At 32.1% G+C, this 27377-nt stretch overlaps 1 protein-coding gene across 6 annotated transcripts in view; it reads right to left on the bottom strand.

The window, feature by feature from the left end:
• Positions 1 to 27377, bottom strand: part of LOC143059737 (uncharacterized) — a 122219-nt gene that overhangs the window by 35342 nt on the left and 59500 nt on the right. For all 6 annotated transcript variants that reach the window (XM_076233286.1, XM_076233285.1, XM_076233282.1 and 3 more), the window contains 3 exons: positions 10206 to 10756; positions 2469 to 2531; positions 1243 to 1314 (listed from right to left, as the gene is read on the bottom strand). In XM_076233286.1, the coding sequence (XP_076089401.1) occupies positions 1243 to 1314; positions 2469 to 2531; positions 10206 to 10756 (686 nt within the window). The remainder of the gene's footprint in view (positions 1 to 1242; positions 1315 to 2468; positions 2532 to 10205; positions 10757 to 27377) is intronic.

Consider the following 27377-nt stretch of genomic DNA (forward strand, 5'->3'; position numbering starts at 1 on the left):
TTGTGGGTGATCTAATTTTGTGGTTCAAAGAGAATTAATATTTTCATGAATATTGGATTTACTGAATTTAAGCCACCCTTAAAAGCTGCATACAAGCCTGCATAGAATTTGAACTTCATTGAACTTTTAAAACCTAGACTGAAAAAGTAATTTCTCATTGAAATTTTATTCAAATCATCCTTAATGACTTTCTAATGATTCTTTTTTTAACATTTGGCTGTAAAAAAAAACAAAGCAACATGTAAACATTTGTGACAAGCAGAGCAAATTAAACCAACCCTATAAACTTTAATGACCAGGTGAGCTTAAAATCAACCAACTTGTAAAAAATCAAGTACATCTCCCCATCAGCAAAAAATAACTTAACACATTAGTCAAGATTTAAAGTGATAATAGTCAACAGAATATTCTTTATCTGAGACGCCCTTGTCATTCACTATCTAACCTATTGCTGAAAGGGAGATACAAATTAGACAGAGGCTTTGTAACGGTGAAAATGTCAACATTCTCATAATTGTCAAAAGTAACATATATGTAGTACATGTATTAAAATAAGGAGATGTGGTTAGATTGCCAGTGATGCAGATAGCTATCTGTCAATGACCAAAATTTCAAAAGATAAGGAACTACTGGTCACTGTTAAAAAAAAGCCGCCAATGATGTGCAAGACCTATAACCTTATAGTTAACTGTTAAAGACCCTGGCATGCTAAATATGAAACAATTCAAAACATTTTATCCTTTTTCCTACTGAAGAACGTTAGTTCACCCATGTTTTTACTAGGATTCTTCATATAAATCACTATGATTTGTTTTCTATGTTTTTTGGGGGATTGCTGTTTAGTTTTTTTGTCTACTTTCTTCTGGACAGAGATGCCCCAGGATGTGTGTGCTTCTTTCACTTACTGTAAACCAACTTATGTTCGTGGATACTTTATTTCGCGTTTTACCCTTTGTAAACTATTTCACGGCTATTTAATTTCGCGATTTTCTAATTTCTGGATATAGTTTAATACGGAAAGATCTGAGTTTTACATATTCGCGTTAATTTTCTACTCGTGAAAGTCGCGAAAATAAATCGCTCGCGAAAATAAGTTGGTTTACAGTAATCTTTTTTATAGCCCCTATTAGCCTCTTCTCACTGTCTCGTTGACATATACACTATATCTCTATTGTTCAGTTTTATGAAGTTTAAATTCTCCCAAGTCTAATCATTTTACTATCCATATTCTCCCAATCTTACCAGAGTAATAACTGGTTTAAAACGATCTTCATCATCATCTTTATCTCCTGATCCTGATCCACTGTCCAAACTCTGAAAATATGAAGTTCAAGATTAGCATTAAAAAATGTATCAAGATCAAGATGTCAATAACTTTGAAGATTTTTCAACACCTGAATTTAAAAAAAAAAATTCAATAAATTTAAGCACAGTATAAATAATTGACACACAATAAAATTTCCTAGTATTTCTACATTTTACTTATTTAGCATTGTACCAAACACTTTGAAAAGTTACATATACTCAAACTCTACAAAGTTCGTACTTAAGTCAACAGCAGGGCTATATACAGGCTTGATATTCTAGTAACTCAGCTTATAAGATCTTACTGTACAAAGGCTTGATATTCTAGCTAACTCAGCTTATAAGATCTTACTGTACAAAGGCTTGATATTCTAGCTAACTCAGCTTATAAGATCTTACTGTACAAATCCTTGTTGGAACCCCCCCTTTTTTTTGGCCAATCAATGCATTTGAATGGGAGCATATAGTTGGAACCCCTCCCTTTACTCTGGGTTAGGACCCCCCCCCCCCCCCCCCCCTTTTAAAATGGCTGGATCCGCCACTGTTTTGTTTGTTGTATTCTTATCTTTATTTGTACATGTATCGAATTTGAGAGGCCTTGGGTGGTGATTATTTAAGTTTCAGCAAGTAACTTTAGTATATTTTTCTGTAATAGAGGTGAACATATAAATATCTGTAATAGCAATCGACAATCCTCGGCTGGATCCAATACTCTCCAGAGGTACTAAATCGCCCAAATGAATAAGTGTGCAGTAAAAAGTAAACCCAAAATGTGTGATGATGACATCACAATATGATGATGACATCACAATATCTTTGTTTAACTTCCATCTGACATTGATGCATTTCTAACTTTCTGGATTTGATTTGATTTTTGTGTTTTTTACACCACTTTAAAGCACCCCATGTAGGTTATTTCGTGGCGGCCAGTTTTTATTGGTGTAGGAAGCCAGAGTGGCAGGAGAAAACCACTACCTTTGATAGGAAAACTGACAATCCTAGACAATTAAGATTGGAGTCGGATGCCCTCCAACAGCTGGGTTTGAACTCACAACCCCCGTGTTGACTGGCTAATGATAACAGTAGTAACTACTAAGACCACATAAGGCCACCTAGGCCCCTTAACTTTCTGGACATATTGGACAATATATCAGCATACTTACCAAACAGTCTAATTCCTCAGCTTTTGCAGGATTTGTGTAATATTTCAGTTCTTGTATAACTCCCTGTAAAAAACAAAAAAGAATTTATTGTTTATCATAAAATTAATAATGGGGAATATGTCAAAGAGACTGTACAACCCCACATAAGAGCAGACAACAGCCACAGGCTACCAATGGGTTATCCTATATACAGTTATCATATACAGAAAATATTCCTGTTCCCTCATTTTCTCACAAATCGTAGATCAATCGCTCACAAAAATTGGTTTACTTAAAACATTAAATTCTATATTTTTTCTTTCTGTGTTGCTTTAAACAATCCATATGATGTCTTTAAGCTTTTTCCAGAAAATATTTTACACATTCAATTCAATTAAATAAAATAATGGTCTGACTTATGTACAAAACATAATAAATAAAAACAAATATGACAGATAGCGACAAATGACAAATGACAACCACTGAACTACAGGTTCCTATAATTTGGGACAGGAACATACAAAATGTCAAGTTAAAGTCTCAAAATCCTAAGATCAATTTCGTTTTGAAGTTTAAGACACCTGTTGATTCCAAAATTAATATTTTTGATGACACTGACCTTTAACCTATTGATAAATCAAACTGTTTATCAAAGAGATGATCATGATAATAATCATAGATAATTATCAATATTAAGATCATAATTGTGATGATTTAATTGCTAACATATATCATTACAAAGAGTCAGATCTAATTATCGTATGTAAATGCATGTTAATAATATATTTGCTGTTGTCATACCGTATTTGTAGTATTATTTTTTGTTTAATGGTATCATATTTGCAGTATTCTTTAATCTTCAATATTTTTTATTAGGAAAGGGTACAAAAAAAGCAGAAATTACATATTTAAAGAAAAAAAAAAAATTCCAGGGAAAAAAACTCTTTTAAAATATTAAGTATAATTATGACCATATCATTGATCATTGATTGTTGGTCCCATGATGTCCAGTGGCAAATAGTGCATGCATGTTCAAATTACAAGAACAACTTAATAAATAACAAAATAGGTAGGTCCGTAATAGAGGTCCTTTAGGATAATGGTTGAGGATATATGGACTGCTACTGGAAAATGAGGATAAATTGGATTGGGACAGAAATTTTACCTTGCTACAGGCATCCTACATGTATGGAAAAGGAGGTTGGGGCTGTGGACCCCTAATCAATGATAATACACTGTCAACACAGAAGTTTTGAACCTAGATCAGGTGCTGATAATAGCAAGGGACATTGCTACAAACCTCCACCAGCAGTGGCATCAACCCAGCTGTTGTAAACTCATCATAGATACTAGTTTTTTAACAGAATCACTTTAAGTGTACTGTACATGACAGGCTATTATTTGAACTTGGAATTATTTTTAATTATGGAATTTGCTTGATTTCTTGTTATTGAAATTTTTGATAAATTCCATGTTTATTCTGTACTGAAATGTTCTGTGCTGCGCACAGCACTTTCTATTACAAAGAAAATAGTATATTTTTAATAGAATGTACTGTGCCACGCACAACACTATTTAACCAAAATATATTGTATGGAAAGTGTTATTAACCGCTCAAAAGATCATATACCAAATAAACATGGAATTTATTAAAAATTTTAAACACAAGAAATTTTGCAAATTCCATAATTAAAAAACCAGATGCTCCGCAGGGCGCAACTTTATACGACCGCAGAGGTTGAACCCTGAACAGTTGAGGCAAGTATGGACACAACTTTCAAGCTGGATTCAGCTCTAAATTTGGACTGTGATTAAATAGTTGACACAGCATAGGTTTCTGACACAGAATGAATGTGGTCTAATGAACTTAAAATGTTTGTTTTGCCTTTGAGCAATTCACTATGCTGTTGAATATTAATCCTCTCAAAAAAATTGAAGAAATAGCAATAACTACTCATTTAAATACATCATAAAATATTAAAATGTAAAACAAGTGCTTGTTATCACTGAATGGTAAAGATTGTTTTAATTTATCAGTTGGTAGTAAAAGTGAATATACATTGTATATTGTATAAAACAATGATTTAAGTTGATTCAACTACTATTCTGGACAAAGAAAGATAACTCCAATCAATTGAAAATTTCTTGCTATTGCACAATATTGTGCAATTACATATTTCTTGCTATTGCGCAATACTGTGCAATTGAAAATATTTGCTATTGCACAATACTGTGCAATTGAAGATTTCTTGCTATTGCTCAATACTGTGTAATTGAAAATTTCTTGCTATTGCACAATACTGTGCAATTGAAGATTTCTTGCTATTGCTGAATACTCTGCAATTGAAAATTTCTTGCTATTGCACAATACTTAATATAATAATTTTGGATCCTGATTTGGACCAACTTGAAAACTGGGCCCATAATCAAAAATCTAAGTACGTACATGTTTAGATTCAGCATATCAAAGAAGCCCAAGAATTCAATTTTTGTTAAAATCAAGCTAAGTTTAATTTTGGACCCTTTGGACCTTTATGTTGACCAATTTAAAAACGGGACCAAAAATTTTATGGTCATAAACCTTGTGTTTAAATTTCATAGATTTCTATTTACTTATACTAAAGTTATGGTGCAAAAACCAAGAAAAATGCTTATTTGGGCCCCTTTTTGGCCCCTAATTCCTAAACTGTTCGGACCTCAACTCCCAAAATCAATCCCAACCTTCCTTTTGTGGTCATAAACCTTGTGTTTAAATTTCATTGATTTCTATTTACTTATACTAAAGTTATTGTGCGAAAACCAAGAATAATGCTTATTTGGGCCCCTTTTTGGCCCCTTATTCCTAAACTGTTGGAACCAAAACTCCCAAAATCAATCCCAACCTTCATTTTGTGGTCATAAACCTTGTGTCAAAATTTCATAGATTTCTATTTACTTAAACTAAAGTTATAGTGCGAAAACCAAGAAAATGCTTATTTGGGCCCTTTTTGGCCCCTAATTCCTAAAATGTTGGGATCAAAACTCCCAAAACCAATCCCAACCTTCCTTTTGTGGTCATAAACCTTGTGTTAAAATTTCATAGATTTCTATTCACTTTTACTAAAGTTAGAGTGCGAAAACTAAAAGTATTCGGACGACGACGACGCAGGACGACGACGACGACGCCAACGTGATAGCAATATACGACGAAAAATTTAAATTTTTGCGGTCGTATAATAATTCCAAGTTCAAATAATAGCCTGTTACATGTTAGTTAGAGTGCTTTTTAGGGTTACTATGGTATTTTTGATGTATAGCATAACTAGTTCATGCATAATTAAATTCAATTATCTTTTTATTAATTATTAACAACAATAAATAAAGACAAAATTGGGTCAAATGTTGTCAGCAATTTCTGACATATGGTGAGATTTAATCAATTTTATCAAATATTGAAGGGTTCTATAATTTTTGACCTTATAGCAGTTATTTTGTTCAAAAAGATATAAAATATCATAATAATCTGATCATTAGGTTATAGACTAAAATGCTTCAGCAAAATCATCGGACCACCAAACATCATGAACATGTACTTCACATTCTTAAGATATGCCGATTTTACTGTGTTGTGATTTGTGTATAATTGTTTGTCTGTTTGTCTTTTTTTAGCCATGGCGTTGTCAGTTTATTTTTGAATATCTTCCTGGTATCTTTTGCCCCTCTTTTGTGGATAGCTGTACATACCCGTAGCCAGGGGGGGTTCGAGGGGTTTCGGACGACCCCCCCCCCCTTGAAAACAAATAAGCACTGTTAAAGTCAACGTTCTGTTTGAATTGTGACTGTTAAAGTCTAGTTTGTGGGTCCAAATAATCCCCCCTTGGAAATTCCTGGCTACGGGCCTGCTGTACATATCTTATTGGCAATGAAACCAATGATTTTCTTTTAATGAAACAACAAATTTTTTTCTGTCTTCGTTAAAATCAAACAAACTGCACTATATATTTCTAAAACAATCAACTTAGCTTTGAAGTAAGATTTAAATCAACAAAGTAAACTGCCTAATTAATTCCAGCATACAAAATCAAATCTTACATTAGTTATTAATAAACAGGAAGTGCAAAACGGTATTGTAAACTTTATTCTCAATTTCATCAACGGAGATTCCTAAACCGCGAAACACCAGTTTTTTTCTATCATGGCATTTGACTGACTTTACAAAAATAGCATCAACATGATCAACAAAATCTTTCTATCCCACGATATTTTTATATCTCATTCTGGTTTTGGAGATTCCTAAACCGTGAAACACCAGTTTTTTTCTATCATGGCATTTGACTGACTTTACAAAAATAGCATCAACTTGATCAACAAGATCTTTCTATCCCACGATATTTTTATATCTTATTCTGGTTTTTCTGTCAGAAAAACCACAGCACTTAAAAAATCTCTTATCTACTTTAAATAGTAGAAAATACTAGTGGAGTGCACTTCTAAAATTGCACTTTTTCATCATTGGATTTCGTAAAGTTTAAAATAATTCTGTTGTCAAAAATTAAATCATTATTCAGTTATATCCTAAGATTTAAAATTCATCAAATTCCTAAGAATGTGATCATTCAGATCAAAAAGTAAGGTCACAATAACCAGAGTTACCATGTATCCAAAACATTATCTTTCATTTTAAGGCCACCATGTTGAAATTTAATGTTGAACATTAGAATTTACTAAACAAATGTTGCAAGTAAGACGAAAAAGCTTCAAAAGAACTGAAGAAAAATAATAATAAAGGAGGGAAGATGTATTTTTGGAAAGTATAAGACTTAGTGTGGTTTAAATTTTTTTCTTCAAGTAAAATAATTCCTTACACTAGCATAGGCGGATCCAGGGGGCACTGTGGGGCCCGGGCCCCCCTTTCGTGGGAAAAATTTGGTTGATTATATCGGGAATCATTGAAGCATGACTGGAGCGGGCCCCCCTTAGGTCAGTCAGCGGGCCCCCTTAGGAAAAGTTCTTGATCCGACACTCACTAGAAGGAATTGATAGAATGAAATTATTATTAGATTTTGATCTTTTTTTTTAGTGGTTTGTATGGCTAATTTGGGTTTTTTTTATGTGTAAGGTTGGTTTTCCAAATGTCACCAAAAATATGTTTAATTTTTTTAATTCCTGTATCTAACATAAACTCATCATGAATCATAAAAAAAAGGGAATGTTTCCATGGGACACACATGATGCCCCTGCTTGCATTTCATATAAAGTTAGAAAGAGACATAACTGAAGAACCGTAAAAAGAAACTCTACCCAAAAATGTCCTTAATTTTAGTTTTGTGGTAATAAGCATTGTGTATAAGTTACATAACATTTGGTTTTTAGGCAAACTTAATTTAAACAATGTTAAAGAACAGAAACGAAAAATTCAATAGTGAAGCAGTATATTTCTGTAGAATAGTTCCTGTGCCGCCATCAAAATTATGTGTTTTGTGGTAATAAGCATTATTGTCAATAAGTTTCATAACATTTGGTTGAGGCAAACTAAATTGGAGAACGGAAACCAATTTTGGGACGTATGATCAGACGAACATACAGATGGACAAGAGTTAAACTTAATACCCCCTCCACTATAGAGCAAGGGCATAAAAAAGACACAAAACCCTGAAGCCAAGGTTGAGAAATTATTTCCTGTTTTCTCTTAACAATAGTTTAGGATGCATAGCACATACTTATTTATAAAAGCCTCTGCAATAAAAAAAAAAGCAAAATATATAATTTTTTTAAGTCTATAAAAAATTGATGAATTGATCTGTAACAAATGTTGGTAACTTATAATAGTTACCTTTAAAAAAATCTGTCAAATATTGAATCGAAGAAATTGCACTTCATAATTTATTCTAGTTAACAGACTATCAATGACTGGATTATTAGGGGTTAGTGTCTTGTAGTTTAATTGCCAATATTTTCTCATATTCTATTTACAACACAAAAATGTTTCCTTTGGCCTGAAGATGAGCAGACTTAACCACTGGATCACTGAGGTTATGTGAATAATAAGAAATTCTCATAATACAACACAATGTTTTTTTCACTTTGGCCTGATGATGAGCAGACTATTGTATAAAGTAAAACCACTGGTGCATTAAGGTTATGTGAAATGAAAGAATTCCCATAATGCAACAATTTTTTTTTCACTTTGGCCTGATGAGCAGATACCTAACAAATTAGCATGTGAAAACATTACATTTAAGAATGCACAGTAACCTTATTATATATTCATTTAATTCTTCACCTAAAGTATGTTGATCTAGTGCCAAACATTGGGAAGTCTAGACAGATAAGGGAGAGTGACATATTTTATGATGTCCCTTTTCCATATAGGGACACCATGACATAAATTAACATGTCCCTTTCTTGTTTAAGCATCTGACCTATCATGTGACCTCTTAATTGAATATGAGCATTATACATGTATTTTTTTGTTGTGTTTATATTTATTAGCTTTATGTGGGCGATTCTAAGATGGTAAATCAGGTCATGGGAAGTCTGCGAATGTTGATAAAAAAAAAATGTGTCAATGTTCAATTACAACACATCAAACATAAGACTGACAAACCGTAATTTGTATGTGAAGGGTGCATTTTATAATACTGTACATTAACAGCCCTAAAATCAAGACAAAATCTAGTTCAAGCCCTGTAATTTGTTAAATATACTATTGTATTCAGCATAGTCATAAAATTCTTCCTATAACTTTTTTCAAACCATGTTTTTTAAGATTCTGTAAATGTCATTTTGGAGGCCCCTCATGGGGGGTCCTAGTAATCACATAATCACCATTTTTTTGCCAATATAATCACATAATCATTAAATATTTGCTTATCTTTAGTAATCAAATAATCATAAACTAAAAATACAGTCCTAGGTAATCAAATAATCATGAAATATTTGGCTTAATAATCAAATAATCATTAAAAAAACGGCCAAGTAATCACATAATCAAAAACCCCATGAGGGCCCTCACTTTGCTGGAAACTTTGTAATGTCCATTATTTTATTAGGAACCACAGAAAAAAAGTTAACAATATTTAAAAAAAAATCTCATTATTATGTTTCAAATAAACATTTGTTCTTGCATTTTTTGACTTCTTTATTGAATGTTTCAAATGTGTTTTGCTTCAAAAGTTTATAAATATATAGTAAAAGACATTTAAGTATTTAATATCTTTTAAACTAAAGTAAGATTTCAGTTTCAAAGGGAGGTGAATGTGCTAGTCAAATTTCCAATCGTAACTACTCGGCCATTCTCGCTACGCAGTACAAATTATTTCTTCGTGCAACCAGAAAGGCCGAGTTGTTCCGATTGGTCAAATTTCCATATTAATGCAGAGTTATCTATCTTTGATAATTTTCCTAATGGACAATATTGGGTCTCTGCAATGGGTTTGTCAGTTCATCTGATATATAAACAATAACTTAAGGGGTACTACCTTAAAGTTTCTTAAGAATCTTTCAATAATGAACCTTAGGGAGCTACCATTTGATGTTTATGGGGGGGCTAGGAAGAAAAATTTTGTCCTGCATTTTTTTTTAGTTGTAATCTCTGTCCTGCCTTTTTATTCTTCACTCTAATCGGTCCTGCCTTTTTTTTTTTAGTTTATTCTGACTTTTTTTTTTTTCAAGTATCACATCCTGCCTTTTTTTTACTCAAAACTCCTGTCCTGCCTATTTTTTTCAAATTTCATCCTAGCCCCCCCCCCCATAAAAATCAAATGGTAGCTCCCTTACCTCAAATGACGTATCCTCAAAATTGGGTCCACCTTGACCTATATATAAAGGTGAGCCTTGACTGAACTGTAAGGGTTGACGATTTAAAACTTGTTGGCGTCCAACTTCTTCACAATTATCGAATAATGTTACGGTGTCACCTTGAACTTTGATGGCTAATTTCGTAAATGAATTTCTATCAATATTATCCACGGTAAAATTTCCAATAGTAACTGACATCTGACCATACTGATGATCCTCTTTATAATATAAAATTACGTTATGTTTTCCGTTTCCGGTAGCAGTAATCCGAACACCAAAAGCTATCACAGTTTCATAAATATTTTTTACAGCGAATAAAATTCCATCTTTTGAAAATACTTTAACAGTAATTCCAATGGCAAAGTCATTTATTTTGCCGATTCTGTCTGTAAAATAGGTCTCGGCAGCTTTTCGTATATACGATGATTTGTCTAACTTAAAAGCTGGAAAACCTTCCAGTCCAACATCATAAGTAACTCCTTTGCTGGGATCAGGCAGTCCAATGGCTGCTAAAAGGTCAACTTCTGTTTCTGAAAAAATAAAAATTGGGTTTATAAAAATATGTCTATAAACATGAAAATAAAATTGATTGAACTGGTTGCAGATGATTGATTGATTGATTGATTGGTGTCTAATGATGACAAATACTATATCTGTACAAATTAGAGATATATATAAGACAACAGGTCTTTATTAGTAATCAGACAATAAAATGTATACCTTTTACACTTAACCCTAAACAATCCTTCATCATATAATCTGTATAAATTTACCAAAAAACTTGACAGATTTCAATAAAACTTTGGCAGCAATTAAAACAAAATATGCATGCAATTGCCATAGACAGCTGCAGTTGGTGGTCTTGAGACACTGCACAGGTTGATATGGGCATTCTTAAAATGTGGACCATTTTCCAAGTCAAACTGAAATTTGCATGCTGTGTTTATAAAAAAGATATTTCCATTTGAAATCATTTCGATGGTACAAAAGGTGATAAATGCTAATCAACTGAGTGACTAGGGGGAAAAATTATAACACAGTGTGTATCATTTCTTTTGAAAAAAAAAATAAAATAACATGCACATATTTATTTATTAAGTATTGCATGCTGCAGATTTATTTTTACTTGTGATTTTTATTAGATGAATATGTAAAACAAGAGCTGTGTTCATACAGGAAGAAATAGAAATCTATTTTAAGTTTCTCAGTAGTCTTTATTCAGCCTTTTTTCATTTAAAAACCCTCATGATTTAGTAAGTTATTTAGGGAACTAACTTATCAATAGTCCATATACTAACACCATAAGTAATTCAAATTCTTAATTTTCTTCTTATGATTTTATGTATATTCATTTCAATTAATAAGAACACATTTTTGTAAACCTTAATAATTTCAAAACTTTTAATTCCATTCCAATTTATATTTCCATGTTTTACAAACTACCTTCAAGGGTACTATCACATTGTTAGTGCATCTGTACATGGTCAGATGCATTTTGTGCAAAAGTTAATGTTCTGCTGCACTACCATCCTTAAGATTTGCATAATGCACATTGATCTTTATCAAAACATTTCTTAAATGCAAAACATGTATGCACTAAAACAACTGCATGTTATATTTGCAAGATGTGCAACCGATTCTTGCATTCTTGAAATATGAGCAATTTCGTTAAAATGATACTGTTCATATTTGCACTCAAAAACTTTCGATGTTTTCACTATGATTGAACTTTTCTCGGTCACATGATTAAATATGGATCGTGTTTTCAAGCTTCCCTTGGATGGGAAAAGGCAGCGTTTTACTGTATCTAATTGTGATGAACTTTTTTGGAACCCCAAAGATTTTTTAAGTAAAATACATCCCATCAAAAACTTGAAGGCAGATATGATTCATTGAAGATAAAATATTGTGAAACAGTAAGTGGTGGGAAGGGAGCTTCAAAAGATCCTTATAAGCAATTCTGAATACAGGACTGGCATTTTAAGCAGATGAGGCCCCTCATGGGGGGGTCCTAGTAATCACATAATCACCATTTTTTTGCCAATATAATCACATAATCATTAAATATTTGCTTATCTTTAGTAATCAAATAATCATAAACTAAAAATACAGTCCTAGGTAATCAAATAATCATGAAATATTTGGCTTAATAATCAAATAATCATTAAAAAAACGGCCAAGTAATCACATAATCAAAAACCCCATGAGGGCCCTCGCAGATGCCTTTCAGAATTAGTCACGAACAGTAACAGTACTAAAGCATGCCATTATCTGAACCCTTCAAATATTTCTTTTAAATCTATGATAGTTTTGTTACTTTTATATACATCTATTAATTATCATTCTTTAATTAATTCATAGAAAATCAATATAACTCTTTTTAATTCCATTATCCTGGCACTGTGTGTGTGCTCCTTATTTAATCAGGAGGAAGATACAGATAAGTAGAAGGTGGTACAGGGTTAAACCAAACAGCCATGACAAAACCTAGACTGAGGCAGAAATAACCAGCCCCCACAAAAATGAGATTGACAGTTAGATGCAGCCATTAAATCCATCATGCTTACCGATAGTAAATCTATAATATGCACATAAACCATACTAACAGTACTAAGACATAAACATTAATGTCTCTATAAAACAGAAGGTGGTAAAAAAACTTTCACTGCATGAAAGATACTATCTTATAAATTTGTAGAACAATCTCTGTCTGGCTTTGCAATTAAATTTTATCAAAGTGGAAACTTATAAATGTTCCGTTTGGATGTCATTTTATATATAAGCACAGACTAAAATTTGTGTGATGTGTTATTGTGAGCATCATGAGACTCTTTTTTTACCAAGACTATTATAATCAGAGATTATTTTTTGAAGAAAACCTTGTGTAAAAAGAGAGGCAAAAAAACCAAAGGGATATTCAAACTCATTATATACGTGTCAAAAAATAGACTATAATGCTATACCACAATATCAAAATAACATAGAATTAGACTATTTACCGGATTTGTTATCACATAAGTAACACGACAGGTGCCGCATGTGGAGCAGGATCTGCCTACCCTTCCGGAGCACCTAGTTTTTTGGTGGGGTTCGTGTTGTTTATTCTTTAGTTTTCTATGTTGTGTCGTGTGTGCTGTTGTTTGTTTGTCTTTTTCATTTTTAGCCATGGTGTTGTCAGTTTGTTTTAGATTTATGAGTTTGACTGTCCCTTTGGTATCTTTTTTCCCTCTTTTAAAAACATTATAACTTCTTATTTATTTTTCCTTTCTTTAAAAATTTAAATAAAAGTTGGCAAAACAAATGCAAAGTCAATGATTTTGTCGGTTGCAAATTAAGTTATTTCTCAGTTTTCACAATAGAAAATGAAATTCCAATTAAAAGATATAGATCACAACAACCGACCCAATTATTGAATGTACGACCTACATTTTATATTTTGACTCTTTAAAAAAAATCAAAATTAATCCCACAATTGCATGATAACTCCTATTTGTATGTTCAAACCACTGTCTAAATTCATCAAACATGCAAGGTGTTAAAATTTAGAAACAATTATGAAAGTAAATCACCTTTCTGCTGAGAGTATGACTTTACACTCAAGTGGGACATAGTATTTAAAGCTGTCAAATTTGTCACTCTACCCCTGAAATTCAATCAAATTTAAATCGGTCCTTTTAAATTTGAAACAATCAATTCTCAAATGTGTGATTCATAAACTTAATCATTTGGCACTTCAAAATAATATGTTTAAAGCAAAATTGGGACCATTATTTTCATTGAAACATATAATTTATTTTTTTTGGTTAATCAAAAAGGACTGGAACTATTTAAAAAAGCAACCTGCTTTAATTCAGCCATAAACAAATTTAGGTAATGCAAAAATATGAAGATTTGGTATGATTGCAAATGAATTCAGCAGTCCAAATGAGGTAGATATATTAGCAATGAAAGGTCACCCCACAGCCTTCAACAATGAGCAAAACACATACTGTATAGTGATCTGCATTTTCACAAATGTATTAAAGGACTAGGTGCAATAAATTGATGATTTAAAATAGTAGGACAAGACTGGGACTTGAAGTCAACATCATAAAATCGAAATTTCAAGGCTCAAAATTTAATTGGCAACATTCTCTGTGTCTTATAATTAATTTGACCCTTTTACTGCTTTAAATATTATGCATCCAGACGAAATAAAAAAGTTGAAATAATTTAAAGTTACATTTATATCTGTACTATTGAAGGCTGTAATTATTGTAAAATATCAACAACATTATTCAAATGCAGAAAACCTTTGAATTTAGAAAAAATCCATGTGCTGCAGCTAACAATTAAACGTCTATATTTCAACAAAAACCACCTCTCTTTAAAATTCATTTATGATGCTAATTTAAAACCATATCTCCTTGAAATATACTTAGTATGCTGATTTAAATGACATTTGGTATGTCAACATGCACCTCGTTCACGTGGAGTCTAACCCACAAAAATGTCTTCTGTCATACAAATTATTTAGTCTGGGGATCAACTATGGAAAAGAATTTTGTTTTAATGTATTTGCCAAAAAAAAAAAGGAATTTTGTAACTTATAATGAATTATAACTTCTATTTGAGCATGCTTTGTAGTGCACTTCGTTTCAGTTGGGAATTCAAGAATGATATCTTATAGTCTTGTGTACTATTACTTGTCAATAAATGTTTTGTCTTTTTCTTTTTTAGTCATGGCTTTGTCAGTTTACTTTCAATCTATGAGTTTGACTGTCCCTTTGGTATCTTTCGTCCCTCCTTTGGAACTAGAAGGAATATTATGGATCTGTTCAGTTCATTCAAATAAAAGAGGGGCGAAAGATACCAAAGGGACAGTCAAACTCATAGATTGAAAATAAACTGAAAAAGCCATGACTAAACAAGAATGTGTCCAAAGTACACGGATGCCCCACTCGCACTATCCTTTTCCATGTTCCATGGACCGTGAAATTGGGTAATTATCTAATTTGGCATTAAAATTAGAAAGATCATATCATAAGCAACAAGTGTACAAAGTTTCAAGTTGATTGGACTTCAGCTTCATCAAAAACTACCTTGACCAAAAACTTTAACCTGAAACTCCCACTTTCATTTTCTATGTTCAGTGGACCGTGAAATTGGGGTCAAAAGTCTAATTTGGCTTACAAATTAGAAAGATCATCTCATAAGCAACAAGTGTACTAAGTTTCAAGTTGATTGGACTTAGCTTCATCAAAAACTACCTTGACCAAAAACTTTAACCTGGACGGACAAACGGAACCACAGACGGACGGACGGACGAACGGAGCCACAGACCAGAAAACATAATGCCCCTCTGCTATCGTAGGTGGGGAATAAAAAGAAAAAGACAAACATTTATTGACAAGTAATATTACGCAAGACACAACATAGAAAACTAAAGACTTAAGCAACACGAACCACATCAAAAACTAGGGGTGATCTCAGGTGTTCTAATTTAGCCGAGTTAATTGTCCCTTCCCCTTTTTATGAGTCTGACATTGTTGTAATAAGTGTCATTGACATATTATGGAGGGCCCTCATGGGGTTTTTGATTATGTGATTACTTGGCCGTTTTTTTAATGATTATTTGATTATTAAGCCAAATATTTCATGATTATTTGATTACCTAGGACTGTATTTTTAGTTTATGATTATTTGATTACTAAAGATAAACAAATATTTAATGATTATGTGATTATATTGGCAAAAAAATGGTGATTATGTGATTACTAGGACCCCCCCATGAGAGGCCTCATTATGCAATAAAGAACATGATATAGCATGTCATTGTTAATATTATCCTCTCTAGGTCTAGAAAAGTAGTGTTTACATATATATTCAACAGAGATCATCAAAGATCTGATATCAAAAAGTATTTTTCTATAGGAATCATGAAACTCTTAAGAAATCTAGCCGCTTTACTTCCTAAACAAAAGTTTCCACCCATCATTTAATTTTTATATTTCCACCTGTCTGGATGAGGTTTTTGGGTATCAGCCAAACCCTTACTGCATATACCATTGTGAAATTATATAACAATTTACAAAGACACTAAATCTAATTACAAAAACATTGCAAGTTTTTACATAAAAGTATACTGAACACTTGGAAAAACCCATAGAAAACCCACTTAATCGATGCAACACAGAAACCTTCAAAATGCCAATCAAAGAAAAAAACATAAACAATGTTGATATGATGAAATTAGGATATTTAGAACAGTTAAAACACCATGAGGTATAGATATACTCAGCACATGGAAAAACCCACAAAAACACATTTTAACCTGATGCAGCTCAAAAACATTCAAAATGTCAATTAACAAAAAGTGCATAAACATAACTGATATCATGAAAATGAAAATTATGAACATGTGATACACCAATTTCAGAACTTTTTAGAAATTTGGAAAGATGTGGGTGTGCACCAAGAATGTGCACCTTCAAGCATTATCTTACCACTTGGGTTTCCCCCCAACTGCAAAACATGTTGATTCAAGGACAATCTTTATTAGACTCTTAGGGCAATGACATTTTCAATATACTAAGAAGTTGTGGTTCCAGGGTTTCATGCTTAGTTGGGTAGGGCCTTCTGAGAAAAAGAAATTGGAAGACCTCATTTTGACACTAAAGTCTAAATTGGCTATATTTTACATATTTTTTTTCACTTTAAGAAAAGGTGAGCATCCAATGTATATGAGCAATCCCTGCCTAATCTGAAGCTGGCAATGACCAATAATTATATAATGGCAGGTTCTGTAAAGCCACAAACACCATATTTACAAGGGTTTGAGATCAGTCTGCACTGTATAAGCATCTAGTCTGATGCTCCAGACTAGTAAGTACTTGGAATACTTTGTTTAGACACATAAGAGCAATGTCTCGAAGGTGGAAAAGATTTTGGTGCAGACTGCGGAATCCTGCAACACCACACAATTCTGTGTTAACAAGTGCCTAACATCTGACAATCATTCATATTTATTCAGTATAATTTTATTCCTCATCTGGAATCTCAATTACCGCCTTCCTTAACTGATTACGATCTAATTGTTGAGACATGAAAAGCAAAGTGCACTGCCCTTAGTCAATTCTCTGCAAGATACTGGAATTTTAGGAAAAAATATTATCAAAATTATGCAATCCTACTTTGAAAATCAAAACATCGCTAACCAATACCGTCAATAACATGCCTAGCAAAATAATAAATTTTAAGTGTAATCGATTTTTAATATATTTATAATCAAGAGCGCATACATTTACGTTTCTGCTATTAAAGTTTTTTGCCAATTTTATATATCAACTTATCTGCCTTGAGTTAACGAACTCAGAGTTTCCCAGACATATCACTATTTCAAAAAGAAATACTGTACTATTATAATGGTTTAATTATTACATGTAATATTTCAGGATCATTATTAATGCAATTCTAAATTTCCTTGAAATTTAAAGCAACACAATTTGTTAAGTGACCTTAAGTGAACTTCTAGATACGCATAAGGGGGACATAATACAAATTCTTTTAGTCAATTTTCTATTTAATTTCTTTGCTAATTAAGTATCTGTTTACATATTAGGGAACATTATAATCGACAAAATGTTTTAGTAAAGAGCCAAATTTCTTTAAAAGTATTTAAGAAATCTCAAATATTAGAGAAAATAATTTTTAGGTTTTAATAAAATTAAGTCACCACACATTTTTAATTGATAATCCAGTTCTTTAAGTCCAGTCAAGACCCCTTTATAAATCATAATTTGGGGTTAAAATTCATATTTAAAATATATATTCTAACCTCTTTTAACTTACCAAAATTCCAACATTTCCTGACAAATAATACATAATCAGTAGGCTGCTGCATGAAAAAAATGGCTGATATTAAACTTCGAAGTGGTTAAAAAACATCTCAAACTCATAAAAAATAAAGTGTAGAAAAATATTATGAAAGAATGTGAAATTCTTAAACAACAACAAAATTCTTTAGCTAACCAGGCTGAGAAACTTTTACTCTTAAAACTTAAATGTCTTTTTTTTTTCCATTTTTCTGTTTAAGATAAACCTTATGGACCCCCCTTGTTCTATAAATTTGGTTAATTGGTGCATCAAAGAAGACATAAGTACCCCCTCTTCAAAATGAAGACTTCTGTGTTTGTTTCAAGTACATTTACTTCCAATTCATGAATTGATGATTTACAACTAAGACAAAGTACTGTAGAGTGTTAATTTTTTTTAAATTTTTTTGTGTAGTTTAAAATATTGTGATATATCTAGTGCAAAGTCAATTTACGGTATCTGACTTTCCTATTTTTCTTGCCCTTCATTCTGATCTTTCTTTTTATCTTATTTACATGAAAGAATATTTTTGGGACTTTTACCAAATCATTTTTGTCGGAATCAATTTTTTGCAACTGAGAAAAAATTGTGTTTTCATGGATACATGTACATGTACTACGTGTTTTCATGGTTTTGACAGAGCCAATAGGGACTGTAACTTGAATACCTAAATTTGTGGTTCCCTTTAAGAATGTTTGCTCCTCCATTTTTTGATTTTTTGCCAGATTTTCGGAATCCTCTGGTTTTATCCATGTATTGTCATTAAAAAAATTGGCCCACTAACCCCTACTTTTCTTTTCATATTTTTCTTACATATTATTTAAAAAGCCATAGTTCAAAATCTTATGAAATCCTTGATATTTTTTCATAGTTTTTTAAACAAAAAAGGTGCCAATGTTAAGTGAAAGAAAAATCTAGAGAGAATTATTTTCCGCCAAATTTTCAACGGCTTATATCTCGAAAACAAGCACACGGACCCTCCCATTTTTTTTTTGCTTTTTTAGTTTCTTTATTCATATACTTTGAATTTATAACAGTCTTTTAAATAGCTTGTTATTTTTAAACATAGTAGCGAACATCCTTAACACACAAAATCCACAAAAATTGGTACCCCAGGAATAATAATGACTGCACATATAGTGTAAATATGTCCTTTGTGAAATTCCCCAATTTACAGTAATATATAGGGTAGCTGTCCTGTAAGATGATTAGCCTGCTGTCATTTTTAAGGACCTTTCAAATTTGAACCCCCACTAAACTTCAAGGGCTTCTCAATCATTTGGACCCTGAGCCATCAAAAGTATGATTCCACAATGATTTCTGTCTTGGGCATTGAAAATATAATATGTTAAAAATCACATTAAAAAAGTGAAACTTCCTAGTTTTTTGGGGGTAACAAAATTGAAAAAGTGACTAAAAAAATGAATTTTAAACTCTGCATTATCCATTAACATTCCCAGGATACCTTTAGTTTTCTTCTTATCTGTATTTTCTTATCACCTTTTCTCCAAATATTACCAATTTCTCCATCAATTAAACTCATTAACCAGTATCACAGATAAAAAAATCCCCCTTTTGCTTCTTGTATTGTTTGATGAATTAGCTCACTGTATGACGAAGTAGCTGACTCCTAACAAATTATCTTTATGGATTAAAACTGTCCCATGATGCATTGCTAAGCTTTGACCCCTAAAATGTTGTGGTGACCTGAAGAAGTAATCATCATTCAACAAGTTCCCACACTTTGTTCCATATACATATATTGTTTTCTAAACAAGAAGTCAACTGGTCAATTACAATTGCATAAAACACCAATTACACTTAGTTTAAATTTACCATTGAAAGTTAATTATCTAATTACATATCAACATGTCTAGATAAACTTGTCTCACTGAGCTTTGATGCTCTAATTAAGATTGAACATTTCTTTTTTATTTGTTATCTCAATGATTAAAAGATGTTATAAGTGAAATTTTACTATACAATTCTTTGGTTGTTTCAAGGGTTTTTAGCACGCCTTCAGCCTGTCACTCTCTCTCTCTTTAAGTCAATGCATTTAACCTCACAGACAATAGAAAATTAAGTTAACTTTGTCAACTTTGGCAAAAAAAGTAAAGAAAATAAATACAGATTTGTAACTTTCTATATACATTAGAACACATTATAGTCATTGAAAATATATCTATTGTTTAAAATCAAGGCCAGTATCATGTAGTACCTGCATTTCTGTGCACACGCTAGGTACAACTGCACTCAGATCTGTCACAACCACAGGTGAATAAAACATTTTGAAGTTAATTAATCATTAATCGTTTACATGGATTTTATGGAAATTAGATACCGGTAATTACCTGAGTATCAAAAGATTTGTGGAAAGGAAATGCATCTAAGCATAATGCTTTAAGTATGTCTAAGTATATACATATTGCAATGCAGTTTGTCTTAATCACAGCACTTAAAGAAGCCTGCTGCAGCATAAAGTGATTTGAGAAATTTTACATTATATATAAATGTACAATTTCTGCATATACCTTTACTTACCAATTTAAAGCATACTTATAGTGATTGTGTAGAACTTTTTTTAAAAATAATTTCATTTCATGAGAGTATTTATAATGCAAAATAATTTCAATATGAGCTGATCAATGTGATGGTATTTTACAACTCAGTATATTGAATTCATATGAATGACAAAGACTTCATAATTTGCATTTGCATTTGAAATTCTTGACTTTCCCTTCCTTTAACCTATCACTCTTCTAACCAAATATCTACCTTACCAGTCACCATCTGCCTTACTTAAAATGTAGACATTGGTTTAGGGAGACAACTCTTTCCTAAGTGATTTATTATCTCCCTTCTCTGTCACTATCTGCCTTACTTAGGATGTAGACTTTGGTTTAAGGAGACAACTCTTTCCTACGTGGTTTATTATCTCCCTTCTCTGTCACTATCTACCTTACTTAGGATGTAGACTTTGGTTTAGGGAGACAACTCTTTTCTAAGTGATTTATTATCTCCCTTCACTGCCACTATCTGCCTTACTTAGGATGCAGACCTTGGTTAAGAGAGACAACTCTTCTAGTAAATACTCCTTGAACTTGTAAAATCATAGTTTATTTTTAGCCTTATAAAATAAGCACTCATATCATACAGACTTAAATCAATCTGTTTTCCTTTGAAACATAAGATTAGTATTTATGAGAACAGTTGGATTAAACATACCAATGACCCTTAAGAGTTTGGTTCTGTAACCGTGATCTACCTCCTTCAATCATGAAATATTTGATACATTTGATCCATTATTCTTAGACAGGAAAAGTGGTTATTAATTATACAAATATTAATTTCAATACTCTTATTTCCTTTCCTCCTTAAATTTTTCACCACATTTTAAGTCTCTTCTTCCTGTTTTTTTCGGATGCACTATTGACGGATCCCTGCTGTATGTGATGGTCTGGATGGACTTTATAGATTAGAGAATAATGGGCACGAAAAATAGGATATTGAATGAAAATGAATTAAAGAAGACAAAAAATAGGATAAAAAATAATTTTAGTATTAAGAGTATTGGTGCTTGAAAACATATCGTAGAACAGAGAATAACAGCAAAAAAGCTTAGAGAAAAATCGCTTAGAAACAGAATACAGAAATGAATGTCACCCCACCCAAAACCCCTATCCAGCCCTGTGTGACCTTACTTCTATTACAAGAAAAATTATGTGGTAGCAGATTAAACAATATATGGTACCCTGGGTAAAAACAAACATTCCTTAAACACTGTCAAAGACCCATTTTTGTTTAAATTGTCCGGCTTAAAGTATGTTCAACATTTTTTCATTACCCAACATTTTGTACCTTTAATGTAAACAATCTACAAACGTAATCTTGCCAGACTTAAAGACAATTTTTATTGGCCTACATGCGCAAATATAGGACTGTCTAGGTAAACAGCATTTTTCCTATTCAAACAATTAGTCTTTTTTTTTATTTGTAATTGTGACAGATATATTTGCATAACTGTGCAACGTAAACAAAAACCGTAAGTCATACATCACTATCTAAGTCTGGACCACCGAGAGGTCACAAAGTACAAATTGAATGACTACCGAAGTATGCGGTAACATTTGACAAAATCGTATTAATTCTCTCCTCACGAATATTCAAGATTTTCACACCAGTATGCTGTACTACTTAAAATTTTTATCTCATTGAGAAATTTTGTCATGTCTAGGAGTTACGCAACTCCTGTTAATATCGTCATTCAAATCTCATCATTTTTTTTAATTTCAACATGTTAAAGCTCCAGTAAAAATTTGCATCTTTTAGATTACAACAAAAATGTCTGGCATTTTAAATTTACATCTCTTAATTAACCTAATTAATCAAAACATAAAAATATATATGATTTAAGAGTTAGTAGTTTGATGAATGAGTTATCTCCCTTTAAAATATTTGTTTAATTAGTTGTGGAATGGGCTAATATATTTTTTCCTTTTCAATTCTTTTATCAAATTCAAATAAAAATACAAATAGTTTTATGTCTATTTAAAATAAAAGTTATCAATAGTTGCTAAAGGGAGATAACCTAAAATAAAATAAATATAAATTCAGTATATCTTTTAAAATTGTTTTAGGGGACATCTGTCCACATTTGACAGCTTTTTTTTAATAAATTTTTACTACAAAATCTTGATTCAAAATAGCCAGATGGTGATCATGATAAAGACATTACTATTAATGACCATAAATTAAGGGTCTTTAATAAAACATCTGCCCAATTATGAATTATCCCCCCTGTCTTCACTCTTTAATTTCATCTGCTAAATCTTTTTCTACTGTTTAACAGTGTCTTATGGCCAATTAATTCAATATTAAGTCTTTTTTTTAGTGTTATCCTTCATTTGAGGCTTTTGTTGAACAAAAATTTAACAAACTTGACTGTGAATTAAAATTTCTCCGATCTTTTTTTCACAAACTTGTTATATGATAATCTCTTCAGTATAATATAATTCTATACAAGACACCCAGCATCCTTCTAAACAATTTGCCAAGTCATTATACAAAGTGGTCAGATAATAATAAGGGATATTTATAGGTTAAAAATGTTCTTCTTCAATCTTATCTTAAATATTGTAAAATTTTTCACTAGCTTTTTCTGTTCAATTTATTGCATCTGGAAAATTCATGACAATATTGGTGTTCTTTTGGTAAAAATTACAGTTAACAAATCAAAAATCATTGAAATCTGATTTAAATCATAAAACCTTTAATTTTCAATATTTTGAATTCATAGCATTTAACAAGAGTCTGAAGCACTTCCTATTTTTTTCAATATTTATTCAAACATATTTTAAAAACATTATATGATGTTTGACCCTAATATCAATTGATCTTTAAAGATCAGAATGTTCCAAAAATAATACGAATATGCAAATCTAGTAGGTGTTAAATGTCCATTCATAATCTAAAAAAAACCTCAGGTGATCTCACGATTTTTATAAATCCTCAGACGATATTTGGTTTAATGAACAATGTAGAGTATCGAAATCTTACGATGTCAGGTGACAAAAATGTTCAGATACTGTTGTCAAAGCGCTAAAGAAACAATATACTATTTATGTCGACAGTAGGATACCTTTATAGGTACCATGGAAAAGATCAGCCGCTATAGGAATATCACTAATAATATTGCATTGAAATTTTAGGATTATTAAAGCACAATTAACTTAACAAAGAAAAATTTTTGTTTGCATACAAATAAATAAATGTAAAAAGTGTATATATGTGATGATATAGTTGAAAACATTTCAGAAAATAATATTGTGACAAAATTTATATTTCGAAAACTTAATTTATAAAGTGCATGGTATTTTATTATTGATAATCACAATGAATAATTTCACAGTCTACCACCTGATTTTGGGAAGAATATCATTTTTGTTTTACCATGTAGCTATATAATGCATGTATGAGTCAGGGACAGATCCAGACATTTTAAAGCCTGTGTCCCCTTTAAAAGCATTGATCATGTTTCCATATAAAAAAAAAAAAGAAGGGGATTACAATTTTTTTTAAATCCAAAAAAAAAATCAAAACAAAAAACAAATTTCTTTGAGCACTTATTGCATAACACACCCACACAGTAAAAAATGAACTGTATAAACTAACAGCAAAACAAAGATCATAACTCCTATTAGCTACACTATATAAATATGCATTTGTGTTGTACCGTAAGTCAGAATTAAACTGTTCTTGACCTATAGCATCATCTTTTTAAGCCTTGAGAATTCCCCATAAAATACAGCAAATACAGAAACTATTCTTGACCTGTAAAAGCTTGGATTTCCCCATAAAATACAGCATATAACCTGATTAAATGGTGTTATACATATTACTTCTTGCACTTAAAAGATAAATGATTTTGTACCTACATACAGGAGTATTATGTAATCAGCTTTTTCACTTCTTCAAAGGAAATTTGTCTTGTAAATTAGTTTTACAAACAATGTAATGTTTTGTTCTTATGAGGGTCTGAAACAGCATTGGCTAAGATTTGTCTACTTACAGTGGCGGATCCAGGGGGAGGGTTCCGTGAGTTGGAACCCCCCCTTTTTTTTGGACGATCAATGTGCAATTGAATGGGGACATATAGTTGGAACCCCCCCTTTGTCCTGGGTTGGGAACCCCCCCCTTTTTAGAATGGCTGGATCTGCCACTGACTTAGGACAAGTTTCTAATGATGGAGACAATACCCCTAAACCTTTTGACACTTCAAACAGAATTATTTTTTTATTTCTACCTCTTTCAAGTTCCACTGTAAGGGGGGATTATTCATGCAAACTTTTGATGCTTCAAACAGAAATCTTCCTCTTTCAAGTTCCACTGGGAAGGGAGGGGGGTTGTTGTTCATGGAAACCTTTTGACTTCAAACTGAAATCTTCCTCTTTCAAGTTCCACTGGGAAGGGAGGGGGGTTGTTGTTCATGGAAACCTTTTGACTTCAAACTGAAATCTTCCTCTTTCACCTTCCACTGGAAAGGGAGGGGGTTGTTGTTCATGAAAACCTTTTGACTTCAAACTGAAATCTTCCTCTTTCAAGTTCAACTGGGAAGGGAGGGGGGTTGTTGTTCATGGAAACCTTTTGACTTCAAACAGAAATCTTCCTCTTTCAAGTTCCACTAGGAAGGGAGGGGGTTGTTGTTCATGGAAACCTTTTGACTTCAAACTGAAATCTTCCTCTTTCAAGTTCCACTGGGAGGGGAAGGGGGTTGTTGTTCATGGAAACCTTTTGACTTCAAACAGAAATCTTCCTCTTTCAAGTTCCACTAGGAAGGGAGGGGGTTGTTGTTCATGGAAACCTTTTGACTTCAAACTGAAATCTTCCTCTTTCAAGTTCCACTGGGAAGGGAGGGGGGTTGTTGTTCATGGAAACCTTTTGACTTCAAACTGAAATCTTCCTCTTTCAAGTTCCACTGGGAAGGGAGGGGGGTTGTTGTTCATGGAAACCTTCTGACTTCAAACAGAAATCTTCCTCTTTCAAGTTCCACTAGGAAAGGAGGGGGTTGTTGTTCATGGAAACCTTTTGACTTCAAACTGAAATCTTCCTCTTTCAAGTTCCACTGGGAAGGGAGGGGGTTGTTGTTCATGGAAACCTTTTGACTTCAAACTGAAATCTTCCTCTTTCAATTAAGTTCCACTGGGAAGGGAGGGGGTTGTTATTCATGGAAACCTTTTGACTTCAAACTGAAATATCTTCCTCTTTCAAGTTCCACTGGGAAAGGAGGGGGGTTGTTGTTCAATTCATGGAAACCTTTTGACTTCAAACTGAAATCTTCCTCTTTCAAGTTCCACTGGGAAGGGAGGGGGTTGTTATTCATGGAAACCTTCTGATGCTTCAAACAGAAAAATCTCCCGTTTTTCAGATCACCATATTAGGGAAAGGGAAATTATGCATGACAACCTAAGAACTTTGTAATAAGATACCAAGTACATACATTATACCTTTTGCTATGTCAGCACAAAAGGACTCCGCCTTATTCAATTATTCATACATGGATTTAATTAATTAAAACAACATTCATCATGACCTAGGATGTCTTTACTATGCATTTATAAGTATTGTTTTTTGCAATGCTGTGAAAATCAAACATAGAAAATCGGAACCTGTGAGTGACTTATCTGATATAAGGGGGTAAAAACTTGATGACACTTTTTGAGAGGTTATAAACTCCCTTTCAGGTGACATAATACCAAAGGGGGATATTTAGAATTTTTAAAGGAAAAAGATTCCTACTTAGAACTGGTGTTTGCAGTTCTGTCTTTAACCGCACACTCACTGTGTGGAACAAGGGTCATTGAAAATCATGTTTGATACTGTCAAGCATGATCGGCCACAGGCTGAGTTCTCACATTATAAGTTTAAAGAATCTCTTTCATCAAGTAAACGCTTGATACCTTAAGATACACTGCTTGTTTTAGACTGAAAGCTTGACTTCAATCGAATGAATTCATACAGACCATGTCAATATACCAATCTTGGTGGTCTAATGGAATCAAGTTTAAAATATAGTAAGGGCATTGGGCTTAATCCACTACTAATTTAAACGAGGGAGACAATAACTGTCCGACCAATCCAGAATAATGCTAGAATTAATATAAATATAATTCCTGCCGTTCCAGACAGTTCAACCTAATTTAGAGTTTGAACAATATAAAAAGAAGATGAACATGTATAGTATGATAAGCAAATGAGACAACATTCCATCAGAGACCCTATAGTGTAGAAGATAGCATTACTGTGGGTCCTTGTACAGTTTCCACAGATAGGATGACAGATCTTCCTACAGATTGTAACCTTTCGAGCATCATCACATATCAATCAATCAACAAATTGTAATTTACCATAAAGTTAGATATATAGTAGACTATTTGAGGTTACAGTAACTGAGAGATGTACAACTTTTTTTGAAGCAGCTATAGAAACAGCAATCTGAAAGGTATATTCTTATTAAATGCAAAGGGCAGTTACTCACTAGTTTAAACCTGGAGAATTGATTTCTGTTTGCTGTGTGTAATAGTTGAATCTGCACAAAAAGGTTATTTCAAAGTTTTAAGTGCTCTGTTAATAATTTAGACAAACAAAATGAAAAATCAGACAAAAGGGTCTTTATATCATTTTAATATTTAATATTTTGTTTCTAAATATAAGTTCACCTTTGTAAATTAAATTACATGCTGTGATACTGACACCAATTTTGATTTTTTTTTCTTGGTTAAGAGATTAATTTTTTGCTGT

Source organism: Mytilus galloprovincialis, chromosome 14 (assembly GCF_965363235.1).
Source record: "Mytilus galloprovincialis chromosome 14, xbMytGall1.hap1.1, whole genome shotgun sequence".
Classification (NCBI taxonomy): Eukaryota; Metazoa; Mollusca; class Bivalvia; order Mytilida; family Mytilidae; genus Mytilus; species Mytilus galloprovincialis.